Genomic DNA, 12,419 nt, shown 5'->3' on the forward strand with positions numbered 1-12,419 from the left:
AGAGGCTGCGGACCAGAGAGCTTAAGTGGTTTGATCAGTGCTAGGACTTTAAGATGAATTTTCTGCATTCTAAGCAGGGACAATACATTACATAAAAGAAGGAAAAAATACATAAAGAGAAGAGCAAGAAAGGCAGCAAAGGGAGATAGTTTAGGAGAAAGTGATACAAGGGATGAGAGAGACCAATACCCCCTACACACACACACCCCCATACACACACACACACACACACACACACACCATGCAGCAAGTTCTAAGGTGGGTATTAATCTAACTAAACAATATTTGTCACACCCTGACACCGCTACGCACAAAGTTTAGAGACCGCGTTTAGAGTTTAGAGGCCCAGTACTTCCCCAACTCCTATGCATAGAAATTACCTGGGGATCTTGTTAAAAAGCAGGTGCTGATCCCATTATCTTGGGTGGGTCTGAGATTCTGCATTTCTTAATGAAGTCCTGCATGAAGCTGCTGCATTTCAAGGACCACCCTGGGAACAGGAAGGCACTATGCCAGCCATCCTCAGTGTGGTCCCTGGATCAGCAGCATCTGCATCACCTGGGAACTTGCTAGAAATGCCCATTTTTGGGCCCCACTTCAGGCCTACTGAATCAGAAACCATGGGGATAGGGCCTGTAATCTGTGCTTTAACAACCCCTCAAGGGGATTCTGGCATGTTAAAGTTTGGGACCATCGCCCTGGGCCATTTTGCCTCCCATCATCTTGTTATTTAAACAAATGTGACAAATCTTCATGTTCAAGTCATTCACTTTTCACGGGGCTAACCAAAATGTCTATTAAGAATTATCAGCATTCCAGTGACGATTTTCAAATATTCTTAAGATTTTAAAATGACACTGAGATCACAGGCTCAAACACGATGAGCGATTTAGAAAGTGCTTCCTAGGATGGAGGCGGTGGCTCACGCCTGTAATCCCAGCACTTTGGGAGGTCAAGGCGGGCAGATTACCTGAGGTCAGGAGTTCAAGACCAGCCTGGCCAACATGGTTAAACCCTCTCTCTACTAAAAATATAAAAAAATAGCTGGGTGTGGTGGTGGGCACCTGTGATCCCAGCTACTCAGGAGGGGAGGGAGGAGAATCACTTGAACCTGGGAGGCGGAGGTTGCAGAGCCGAGATCGAGCCATTGCACTCCAGCCTGGGTGACAAGAGCAAAACTCTGTCTCAAAAAAAAGAAAGAAAGAAAGTGCTTCCTGAAGCCTCTTTTATTGGGTTCACCTTGGCTCTAATTGATTCAGACATGCACACATGGGACTGAACTAAAATATTCCCAAAATAGACACTCAGAGGATAAAAAAAAAAACCTTCATACTTTTTTGTTAGAATAAAATATCCCCTTTAGCTTATTCCCACTTGCACACTTTAAGCTCCTAGACCTGGCCATAGATCCCTCAGGACCTATGTTCAATCTAGGAGCCTTTGAATGTGGCCCCCTGTTTTAATAGAATAAGGGTAGGGGCCCTGCAGCTTCAGCAGTCACCCAAGCACAAGACTCAGCAGTCCCTCTGGTCTTCCCAGCCCTCTGCAGTCATGAGCTCTGACGCAGAAATGGCCATTTTTGGAGAAGCAGCTCCCTACCTCCGGAAACCAGAGAAGGAGAGAATCGAGGCTCAAAATCGTCCGTTCGATTCCAAGAAAGCCTGCTTTGTAGCGGATGATAAGGAAATGTATGTGAAAGGCATGATCCAGACTAGGGAAAATGACAAAGTCATAGTCAAGACCCTCGATGACCGGGTGAGTGTTGATTCCAGATGTCTTTGATAATATGGGCATGCTCATTTTTCTTTGGAGTAGAATATTAGAAATTGCATGCTGGTCCTTCGGAATCTGAAGACAGGACAAAACTTAGTTTATCTGTTCTGCGGTGAAGTAGCAGATGAAAGCTGCTATTACATGCACCTTCACTCTTGCCTCTTTCCTTATCCAAGGACTTGGGCTTTGAGGGGTTTTGTGGTGTTTGCTTTAGAGGAAAGCAGCAGGTGAGGGCAGAAAAGGTTGGTCTATTTAAGGAAGAGGCTGATACTGGATGGGCCGACCAATTATACCTCTCTGGGCTGCAGAGCGGCTGCTACAGAGGAAGCTCAGGAGCCACTGACTCACTTAAGGTGGAGAATTATCATGTACCATTCAGTACTTACTGGACATCCACCAGGTCTAGGTCATAGCGTTGATCGCTTTGCAAATATAAGCATACCTCTGCACCTGCTTTCCCAAAGTTTCCCAAAGATGTATATGGCAGGTATGAATCTCACTTCACAAACTCAGGCATATGAGAGAGACCTTGCTTTTATTTTTTGTTATTAAACTTAACCTCTAATTCCAGTCCTTTTTCAGTGGGCTGGGAAAAAATGTGTTCAGTCACTCTTGGGGTGCCCTCACCACCGCCTCAGGAATATGTCACATTTTCAGAACCTTACACAGCACTACACGGGGGACTCACAGCCTCCCTGAAGGATTTATTCAGAAACAAGTCCCAGTCCTTAAAGATTCAGGATACATAGACTTTTCTACCTCCCCTTTGGCTACCTTGGGTGTCTGTTTCTCTTTTTCTAGTCTTGGGTGGTGGAGTGGAAGGCCTTTCCTTCCTCAAAAAATTTGGTCTATACCAGCAAAACTCCTTCCTTTTATCTTTTCTGTGAAACCCTCAAAGTTTTCCTAAGGACTTAGGTTTTTGGAAAACAAAATCCAGGAAGTATTACAAGCTCTTTTTCTTTTCTTGCCCTATTTTTTTTTTTTTTTTTTTGAGACGGAGTCTCGCTGTGTCGCCCAGGCTGGAGTGCAGTGGCGTGATCTCGGCTCACTGCAAGCTCCGCCTCCCGGATTCACGCCATTCTCCTGCCTCAGCCTCCCTAGTAGCTGTTCTTGCCCTATTTTCTGTCTCTCCTGAGCCATGGAGTGCAGAGCCAGCTTGAATGGGGGAGAGAGGTGGGAAAAAAACGGAGGGAAAAAAAATTAAATAATATTCTGAAAATATTCAGCAAAGAACCATGATGCACCCCCAAATGTTTGAACTATTAGAGCAGAGGTACAAATAATTATGGGAGCCTTGAAGCAATAGGGGAGAGAGGAGATGGGTCGTGTAAGAGTTGGTGCTGGAGCTGAGCTTTGAAGGTTTCTAAACAAAATTTTCATGAAGACATTCCAGCTGAAGGAACCCTCATGAGCAGAGATTTTGAGGTGGAAAAACACAGAATACTTTGGAGCAGTTCTTTGTAACCTTCCAACCTTTGTCTCATCACAGCACTCACAACAAATAGGGTAAACAGAGGCAAAGGGCTCCAAAGTTCTGCACACCTGTAACCCACTCCTGGTACACATGACAGCAGGATGACTGAGGGGCATCAGACCAGAATTGGTTACATAGTTTGACCAGAATCAGATTCTTCAAGAACTGTTATTTATGGATCATGTTGGGGCATGGAAATGATCCATGAAATTATCCATCACAATGGGGTAATTCCTCCACAATATCTCACTACTTCCACCACACCAGTAAAGTGCAATGTGGGCACTTGGCTCACCAATTTATTACCTGCTTTTCCTCTCAATACCCAGACGCTCACTCTGAACAATGACCAGGTCTTCCCCATGAACCCTCCCAAATTTGACAAGATCGAGGACATGGCCATGATGACTCACCTGCATGAACCTGCTGTTCTGTACAACCTCAAAGAGCGCTATGCAGCCTGGATGATCTACGTGAGTGTCTGTAAACACCTTTTTATTTCATGTCTCTCTCTGAGTAAAAACGAGATCCAAGTGATAAATGTTCTGATCTTCCCAGACCTACTCAGGCCTCTTCTGTGTCACCGTCAACCCCTACAAGTGGCTGCCGGTGTACAAGCCCGAGGTGGTGGCTGCCTACAGAGGCAAAAAGCGCCAGGAGGCCCCGCCCCACATCTTCTCCATCTCTGACAATGCCTATCAGTTCATGCTGACTGGTGAGTAATTTCTTTGATTCATATTTTTTGAAGCCATCCTTAGTTAATTTTTCAAGCTTTTGATGGGCATTGGCCATCTGAATGGTGCAATAATCAAAGGATCTTCGGAGAGTCAGATGATTTGGGGATGAAAAGCAAAGGGTACAACATCTTTCATTGCCAGTCACAGTGCATGACAAGGCCTGTGATTATGGCTGAAGCTACACTGAGCTCTTGCTTATTTGGGAGAATGTGGAACACAAGGAGATGCCCTACCTTTGTCCCCAGGGAACCCCCAATCCAGGTGTACTTTGAAGAGAAACCATATCAGTAGCCACTCAGGGAATGCTACGTTGGAGAAATGGGTAAAGCAGTGTTCCTGCGTTCTTCCCCAAACTCAGGCTCCCCTTCACCTCCTTTAATTTCCAGAATGACCTGGGGAGTAAGGACATGGTAACACTGTCATGCCATGATGCCTAATATCAAGTCTGTCTGTTCAACCTTCACCTGACTTGACTTGGAACAGATGCTAGAAGTAGAAGCAAGGCTGGGTGCGGTGGCTCACACCTGTAATCCCAGCACTTTGGGAGGCCGAGGCAGGTGGATCACCTGAGGTCAGGAGTTCGGGGCCAGCCTGGCCAACATGATGAAACCCTCTCTCTAGTAAAAATACAAAAAAATTAGCCAGTCATGGTAGTGGGTGCCTGTAATCCCAGCTACTCAGGAGGCTGAGGCAGGAGAATTGCTTGCACCTGGGAGGAGGAGGTTGTGGTGAGCTGAGATCTCGCCACTGCACTTCAGCCTGGGCAAAAAGAGCAAAACTCCGTCTCAAAAAAAAAAAAAAAAAAGAGTCTAGCATCTGAATCTGAGACCTGTAGATGCTTAAAAATCATCTAATGCAATGGTGTCCAAACTTCTGTCATTTCTGTCTCACAATCACAATCCTTGCCATGTCTGCAAACTTAATATTTTTCTTGAAATTAGTTCGTGTTACATTAATTTTAAAGGGAAGACTAATACCACAATTTATATTAGTTTGCTATGGATGCTCCAGTATCACAGACTGGGGGACTTACACAATAGAAACGTACTGTCCCACAGTTCTAGAGGATTGAAGTCTGAAGTCAAGGTGTCAACAGGATTGGTTAGTCTGAGGATGCTGAGAGAGAATCTGGCCCATGCCTCTCTCTCCTAGCTTCTATGGTTTGCTAGCAGAAATCTTTGTTGTTTTTTATCTGTAGAAGCATCACCCTGATCCCTGCCTTAATCTTCATATGGCATTCTCCCCATGTGCTTGTGTGTCTCCAAATTTCTTCTGTTTATAAGGACACCAGTCACATTAGATCAGGGGCTTGCCCTACTCCAGCATGACCTCATCTTGAGTAATCACCCCTGCATCTTGTTGACATCTTATTTCCAAATAAGGTCACATTCTGAGGTACTAGGGGTTAGAAATTCAATATGTGAATTTTAGGAGGACACAGTTCAATCCATGCTCTATTGCAAATGAAAAACCAGTATCACTTTTCACAAGTAGAAGGTAAAGGTAAAAGAAAAATGCAATAAAACCAACCAGCATCTATAAATGCTGATGAAAAGCTGTGGCCCCACAAGCTCTGAACCTGACACTTGCTTTCTTTATGGAAAAGGGCGATGGGAAAGGACTAGCAGGGAGTTAAAGATCTATAAACATGAGTAACTTCTACACTGTGGGATTCACTACAGTGAGTAGAGAATCATTCACCTCCCAGGCTGGTCATGTTGCACATCCCACATTTGAGAAATCTGCCTAAATTGTCCCAAAGAAGATTAGACATGCCCAAATCATACCAGTGGTTAATGGCAAAGACATTAACTAGAGCCTGTGTTCTCCAACCACCCCCAATGTTACTTTATTTTAACATTCTGTTTGTTGTTTATTTGTTTTGATTTGCTTCCCTCTGCATTTCTAGATCGAGACAACCAGTCTATCCTCATCACGTGAGTAACACCTCTTTGTACCATCATGACTTGGAAACCAGTGCCCTCCCTTCCACTCTCCTTTATCCCGTTTACTTTTAAATTGGCAGCGGAGAATCCGGGGCTGGGAAGACTGTGAACACCAAGCGTGTCATCCAGTATTTTGCAACAATTGCAGTTACTGGGGACAAGAAGAAGGAGACACAGCTAGGCAAAATGCAGGTGAGCAGCCCCACCTGCATCCGGAGGCTTACTGGAATAAGTATACTTTAAAGCCTGGATGAGCACCAAGTGTATGCAGGGTATGCGCTCAGTAGAAATGGCAAAGAGGAAAAACTCTTTCTTTCCTCTCTGTATCCTCACACAGAACGTGTCTGCCATCAAATGTATGGGGTTTTTCCATGCCAAACAATTCTCCAGTTCTCTGCAGACACCAACTGGGTGTCCTACAGTTCAATTCAATTCTGATACTAACTACCTAGAGAAAGCGTCAAATCACACAAGTTAAGGGCTCAGTCCTGCAAAACTGACCCCACTTTGGATACCAGGGACCAGTCCGGGCCTCCTGAACTTCTAAGCAAGCAGCTATTAATTGGGAGGATCTCACGACCCCCGTCTCAGGTTTGATAATTACCTAGAATGCTTCACAGAACTCAGAGAAACACTTTGCTTACATTTGCCAGTTTGTTACAAAGGATGTTACAAAGGATGCAGAAGAAAAGCCAAGTGGAAAAGATGTCTAGGGCAAGGTATGGGGGAGGGGCAGGGTCTCTGCAGGTGACATCCTCCCAGTACCTCCAGGTGTTCATCAACCTGGAACCTCTCTGAAGCCTTCTGTATAGGGTTTTTATAGAGGTTGCATTACATGAGCATGATTAATTAAATCACTGGCCATTGATGATTGACTCAACCTCCAGCCCTTCTTTCCTTCCCAGTGGTCAGGAATAGGGCTGAAAGTTCCAACTCTCTAATCACGCGGTTGGTTCCCTGGCAACCAGCCCCCATCCTGAGCTGTCCAGGACCCCAAAGCCACCAATCATCTCATTAGCACACAAAAAGACATTTATCACTTCAGATATTCCAAGGGTTTTAGGAGCTGTGTACCAGGAAACTGGAAAAAGACCAAAATATACCATTCCTATTATATCACAGTATCACATGGAGCAAAGCAGGAAGTGGTTCCACCAGAATGGACTTGAGTTCTAGCACCAGCTCCATCAGCTACAGCTGAGGGACCTTGACCAACTCCACATCCTCCTCTGGAGAAGGAATGTTTACACCAGTGGTTTTCAAACTGGAGTACACATCAGAATCAACAGGAGAGATTCTTAACAAAGGCGGCAGAACCCAGGCCCAGAATTCCTGATTGTGTAGATCTAGGGTGGGACCTCATAGTTTGCATCTTTTTTTCCTTTTTATTTTGTAGAGACAGGGTCTCACTTTGTCACCCAGGCTGGAGTACAGTGGCACACCATCATAGCTCACTGTGACTTCAAACTCCTGGGCTCAAGCGATCATCCTTCAGCCTTCCGAGTAGCTAAGACTACAGGAACCACCATGCCTGGCTAGTTTTTTTTTAATTTTTTATAGAGATGGAGACTCACTATCTTTCCTAGGCTGGTATCAGACCGTTGGCCTCAAGTAATCCTCCTGCCTCAGCCTTCCAAAGTGCTAATTATGAGTGTGAACTACCATACCTGGCATTTCTCATATATTCCCAGGTAGTGTTCATGCTGCTGGTCCAGGGACCACACTTTGAGAACCACTAGGTTTGACAGTAGTTTCTAAATTGCTCTGGACCCAGAAGGATAAAGCAGTCATGGAGGTGAAGGTGAAAACTCTGCTTTCTGTAGTGGATTTCTGAATAATCATTCTCATAAATTTTTGCTACATAAAAAACCTTTTTGAGAACCACTGTTGTTATTGTATCATCCCCTGGGTCGCTTGCTTTGCTCACATTCTATTTCTCCTTCTGAACACAAATATCTATATTAGGTGGGTCATATTACATGCAATAACAGAGGTGCATGTTATAAAAATCCATGATTTATAATGAAATGTTATCAGAAAGGCAGTCTGGATGTTCTGATGGAGGGAGTAATATTCCTGCCTAGAACCTGGCATGACCAGAAGTCACTTCAATGCTATGCTAATAAGAGCCTGTCTAGGATGGTACCTTGAAGACGCCTCAGGTCTGGTGGGGGTGGGGGCGTGGGTACTGCACTGACCACCAGGTGGAGCTGGTCGACATCTCTACCTGAACCTGCCCAGAGTACCCACCGTTTTAGTCATCAAGGGGCTACTTTAGAAAACCATCCAAAGTCCTCTTTTTCCTCTTCTTGTTTATTATTAGGGAACGCTAGAGGATCAGATCATCCAGGCCAACCCACTGCTGGAGGCCTTTGGAAATGCCAAGACTGTGAGGAATGACAACTCCTCAAGATTTGTAAGACCCGGCCCAATTTTCAAGTATCCTCCCAAAACCATACCCTCTCCTGAAATGCTGGATATGAAAAACTGCCCCATAAACTGGAATATATGGGGGCCTTTTTCTACCCCCAAGTGATTGAGATCAATCTACCCATCTGGAATATTTTGATACACTTTGAGGAAGGTGTTGGCTTGGTCCTGGCAGAGGGAGGATTTGCCGTCCTACCCTAACTAGGCAATGTCACCTCACAGCATCCTGAAGTCACTCACATGATTCAAATCCCACAATTAGAGATCAACTTTATGCTAAAATGGGTCTCTCTGTGTGGAAACATTTTAAAATGTTAACGTCCATTAAGCCATATCTATTGGTCTAGCCACGGAAACCTTAGTGTGAATTAAGTTAGCAGATTTGACCTCTTCCAACTCAGTAGGGACTGGGAGCAGGGAAAACCTAGTGAAGGCAGAAGAGCTCAAAAATTTGAAATAGTCTGGGCGCGGTGGCTCACGCCTGTAATCCCAGCACTTTGGGAGGCTGAGGCGGGCGGATCACTTGAGGCCAGGAGTTTGAGACGAGCCTGGCCAGCATGACGAAACCCCATCTCTACTAAAAATACAAAAAATTAGCTGGGCATGGTGGCACATGCCTGTAATCCCAGCTACTTGGGAGGCTGAGGCAGGAGAATCGCTTGAACCCGGGAGGTGGAGGTTGCAGGGAGCCGAAGTTGCAACACTGCACTCCAGCCTGGGCAACAGAAGGCGACTCTGTCTCAAAAAAAAGAAAAAAATATTGGAATAGATTCATACTGAAGATATTGAAGGATATATGCCATCCTTCAACTTTTTACTTAGGTTTGGCTTAATCAAAAAGACATTTACTTCCCATCGGAAATAAACACACATCCAGCCTTCTATTTCATTTCACTGGCCAGTGGAGCAAGTACTCAGAGGCGAAGCCATCATTTGTGCCTATGGTTGCAAAAGTACATTAAAACTTCACACATCTTAATAGTTGGATAGTCTCAAACTTGTATTTCATCGCCTGAAAGATAAAATGGTTATCAATGAGGAAGTAGATAATCCATCAAGGACCATGGCTCTGAGCCTTGACTTTTGTTTCCTTGGATATGTTCTTTGTACCCTGTGCACTGCCAGTTTGCACCTGTATCTTCCCCAGTGCCCAAATAAACTCCTCTTCCTTGTGGAAGATCTGGGCACATGTTACATGGCAGAAGTATGTTACCCATGCCTGGACCAAGTTAGTTATTGCACTGGCCTGACACCAGCTTAAAGTGAAAGACAATACCTTCAGGCACTCCCTCTTCTCATTCCCATTTACTTAGTTCATGGGCCTCTACTCTTAGCCCTGACCCAGAAGTCACAATCATTCTAATTATTTTGTCCTCTTTCCACCCTCAAAATATTTGCAGGCTAGGGATGACTTCCATTGTCTTCCATTAAGCAGCTAAATATACTGAAGACACAGCACTTACAGTGCACATGTGCCTTTACTGATCCTTCACTAACTTTTCCTAGGGTTCATTCAGAAAATATTGAGGTTAGTACTAAGTACCATCCACATTTCAGACACTGTGGGTGAAAAAGCAAGAAAACATTTTTTGTCCTCAAATTTGCTCACAGTGTCGTTGAGGACCAATTAAGCAGATAATGTACGAAGCAGGTGCATACGCACAAACACGCATATGAAATTTTACCTCCCACTCCCCAGAAAGTGGGCCACCTAGACCCTGAGTTGTTCTTTTGGCAGCGAGGGAGCCAGGCCTGAGCCTGAGCCCAGGCCTGTGAGCCAGATTTGTCTGTAGTCAGCCATATGTGAAACTCAGGCAAGAAATCTCAGAAGTAGCATCTATTAAGATACAAGCAAAAAAAAAAAAAAAAAAAAAAAAGAACAATCCAACCAGTTACAATTAAAAGGTGTTACGAAGATTTAAGAATCCAGGTATAAGAGAACAGGATGAAAACCAGGCAGGCAGTCAAGAATGGAGTAGTCCCAAGAAGAGAGCTGGAGAAGGAGCCTGTGGGCATCCCCTGAGTTGTGGGAACAGGGCCAGGTGCTTGGGTAGAGCGACCTGAGTCCTTGCTGACCCAGCTTGGGAGCACTGGGCACCGGGTGGAGAGGTGCCCATGTTCTGGCATCCCTTCCTTCTGAGCCAAGGAGAGGTCATGGTGGCCAGTATCAATGACAGTGAAGAATTGTTGGCGACAGATGTAAGCATGCCATTTATTTGTCTGTTTACGGACAGAATTGTTGAGTTTATGAACTGAGAGACACGTTAGTGAGCTAATGGGAAAACTGAAATCCAGGGATACTAAGTGATTAGACTCAAGATCTCAGAGATCAAGGGCTCAGAGAATCAGCACAGATTGGCCCCTCCCTACTCAGCTCCTCCTCACAGCATTCCAAAATGCAAATCCAGAAGGTTCACCAAAGCAGGCCTTCAGTTCTGTTCTCTAACATTTTTGCATTTATAATTTATCTGTGGCAGCACCTATCTAAGGCCAGCCACAAAACCATATAAATCAAATAACTGTAACATTTGTCCACCTGTTATTGGACAGGGGAAGTTCATTCGGATTCATTTTGGAGCCACAGGGAAGCTGGCATCGGCAGACATCGAAACTTGTGAGTCCAAACACTCTATAAATCCGTTGGTGTTTTGGCCACAAAAGCATCTCTTGGGAGACTGAAATCACGTTATTTTTGTTATCTTAGATCTGTTAGAAAAATCCAGAGTGACGTTTCAATTATCCAGTGAGAGAAGCTATCATATTTTCTACCAAATTATGTCAAACAAGAAGCCAGAACTAATTGGTAAGCTCTTGGAATACCTTTCTTATGTTCCAAATCGGTGACGTTGGGAAAAAAAAAACAACCCAGAGTAAGTTATGCATAAGCCATTAAAGGGATATCTGTGTTTCACAGACCTGCTTCTGATCTCCACCAACCCCTTCGACTTCCCCTTCGTGAGCCAAGGAGAGGTCACGGTGGCCAGTATCGATGACAGTGAAGAACTGCTGGCGACAGATGTAAGCATGCCATTTATTTGTCTGTTTATGCACAGAATTATTGAGTTTATGAACTGAGAGACACGTTAGTGAGCTAATGGGAAAGCTGAAATCCAGGGATACTAAGTGATTAGACTCAAGATCTCAGAGATCAAGAGCTCAGAGAATTAGCACAGATTGGCCCCTCCCTACTCAGCTCCACCTCACAGCATTCCAAAATGGAAATCCAGAAGGTTCACCAAAGCAGGCCTTCAGTTCTGTTCTCTAACATTTTAACTGGAATGCATTTTTGCATTTATAAGATCTTTAACCTAACATTCGTTGAAAGTTTTCATGTTGCAAAACCATCTACATGGTTCTTCAAGAAAATTTAGAAAATATAAAAAAGTATAAAGCAGAAAACCAACCCCACTCTGTAATAGCCTCTCCATTTTTCTTTCTGCCTTTCACTTTAGGCTCACCTTAGACACCCAGCTCCTCAGTACACCTGTCAGGCCTGTGGTGTTTATTTTGGGGAAGTACCTGTAGGATTAATAATCATAATAACAATAATAACCAAATATATTGAGCACTTACATGTGCCAGGCACTGAGGTAAGTGGCTTTACCTGCATTATCTCATTATAGTCTCAAAATTATGTCATTATTGTCTCCATTTTACAAATGTGGAAGCTGATTCTTAAAATACATATAATTTTCTGGAAGACACAATTCGTCAATGACAGAGTCTTTCCCTTCCTTCCTTCCTTCCTTCCTTCCTTCCTTCCTTCTTTCCTTCCTTCCTCTCTCTCTCTTTCTTTCTTCTCTTCTTTTCTTTTCTTTCTTTTTTCAGACAGAGTCTCGCTCTGTCACCCAGGCTGGAGTGCAATGGCATGATCTCAGCTCACTGCAACCTCTGCCTCCTGGGTTCAAGAGATTCTCTTGCCTCAGCCTCCCAAGTAGCTGGAACTACAAGGCTTGCACCACCATGCCTGGCTAATTTTGTGTGTGTGTATTTTTAGTAGAATTGGGGTTTCACCATGTTGGCCAGGCTGGTCTCAAACTCCTGATCTCTGGTGATCCG

At 44.4% G+C, this 12,419-nt stretch overlaps 1 protein-coding gene across 1 annotated transcript in view; it reads left to right on the plus strand.

The window, feature by feature from the left end:
- The first annotated feature begins 1,551 nt into the window (after positions 1–1,551).
- MYH13 (myosin heavy chain 13) overlaps positions 1,552–12,419 on the plus strand; it is a 62,623-nt gene continuing 51,755 nt past the window's right edge. Inside the window, exons 1-9 of the mRNA XM_054671051.1 lie at positions 1,552–1,755; positions 3,577–3,720; positions 3,806–3,962; positions 5,894–5,921; positions 6,011–6,122; positions 8,254–8,346; positions 10,911–10,974; positions 11,065–11,163; positions 11,275–11,378. Of these exons, the coding sequence (XP_054527026.1) occupies positions 1,552–1,755; positions 3,577–3,720; positions 3,806–3,962; positions 5,894–5,921; positions 6,011–6,122; positions 8,254–8,346; positions 10,911–10,974; positions 11,065–11,163; positions 11,275–11,378 (1,005 nt within the window). The remainder of the gene's footprint in view (positions 1,756–3,576; positions 3,721–3,805; positions 3,963–5,893; positions 5,922–6,010; positions 6,123–8,253; positions 8,347–10,910; positions 10,975–11,064; positions 11,164–11,274; positions 11,379–12,419) is intronic.

The sequence above is a fragment of the Pan troglodytes genome, chromosome 19 (assembly GCF_028858775.2).
Source record: "Pan troglodytes isolate AG18354 chromosome 19, NHGRI_mPanTro3-v2.0_pri, whole genome shotgun sequence".
Lineage (NCBI taxonomy): Eukaryota > Metazoa > Chordata > Mammalia > Primates > Hominidae > Pan > Pan troglodytes.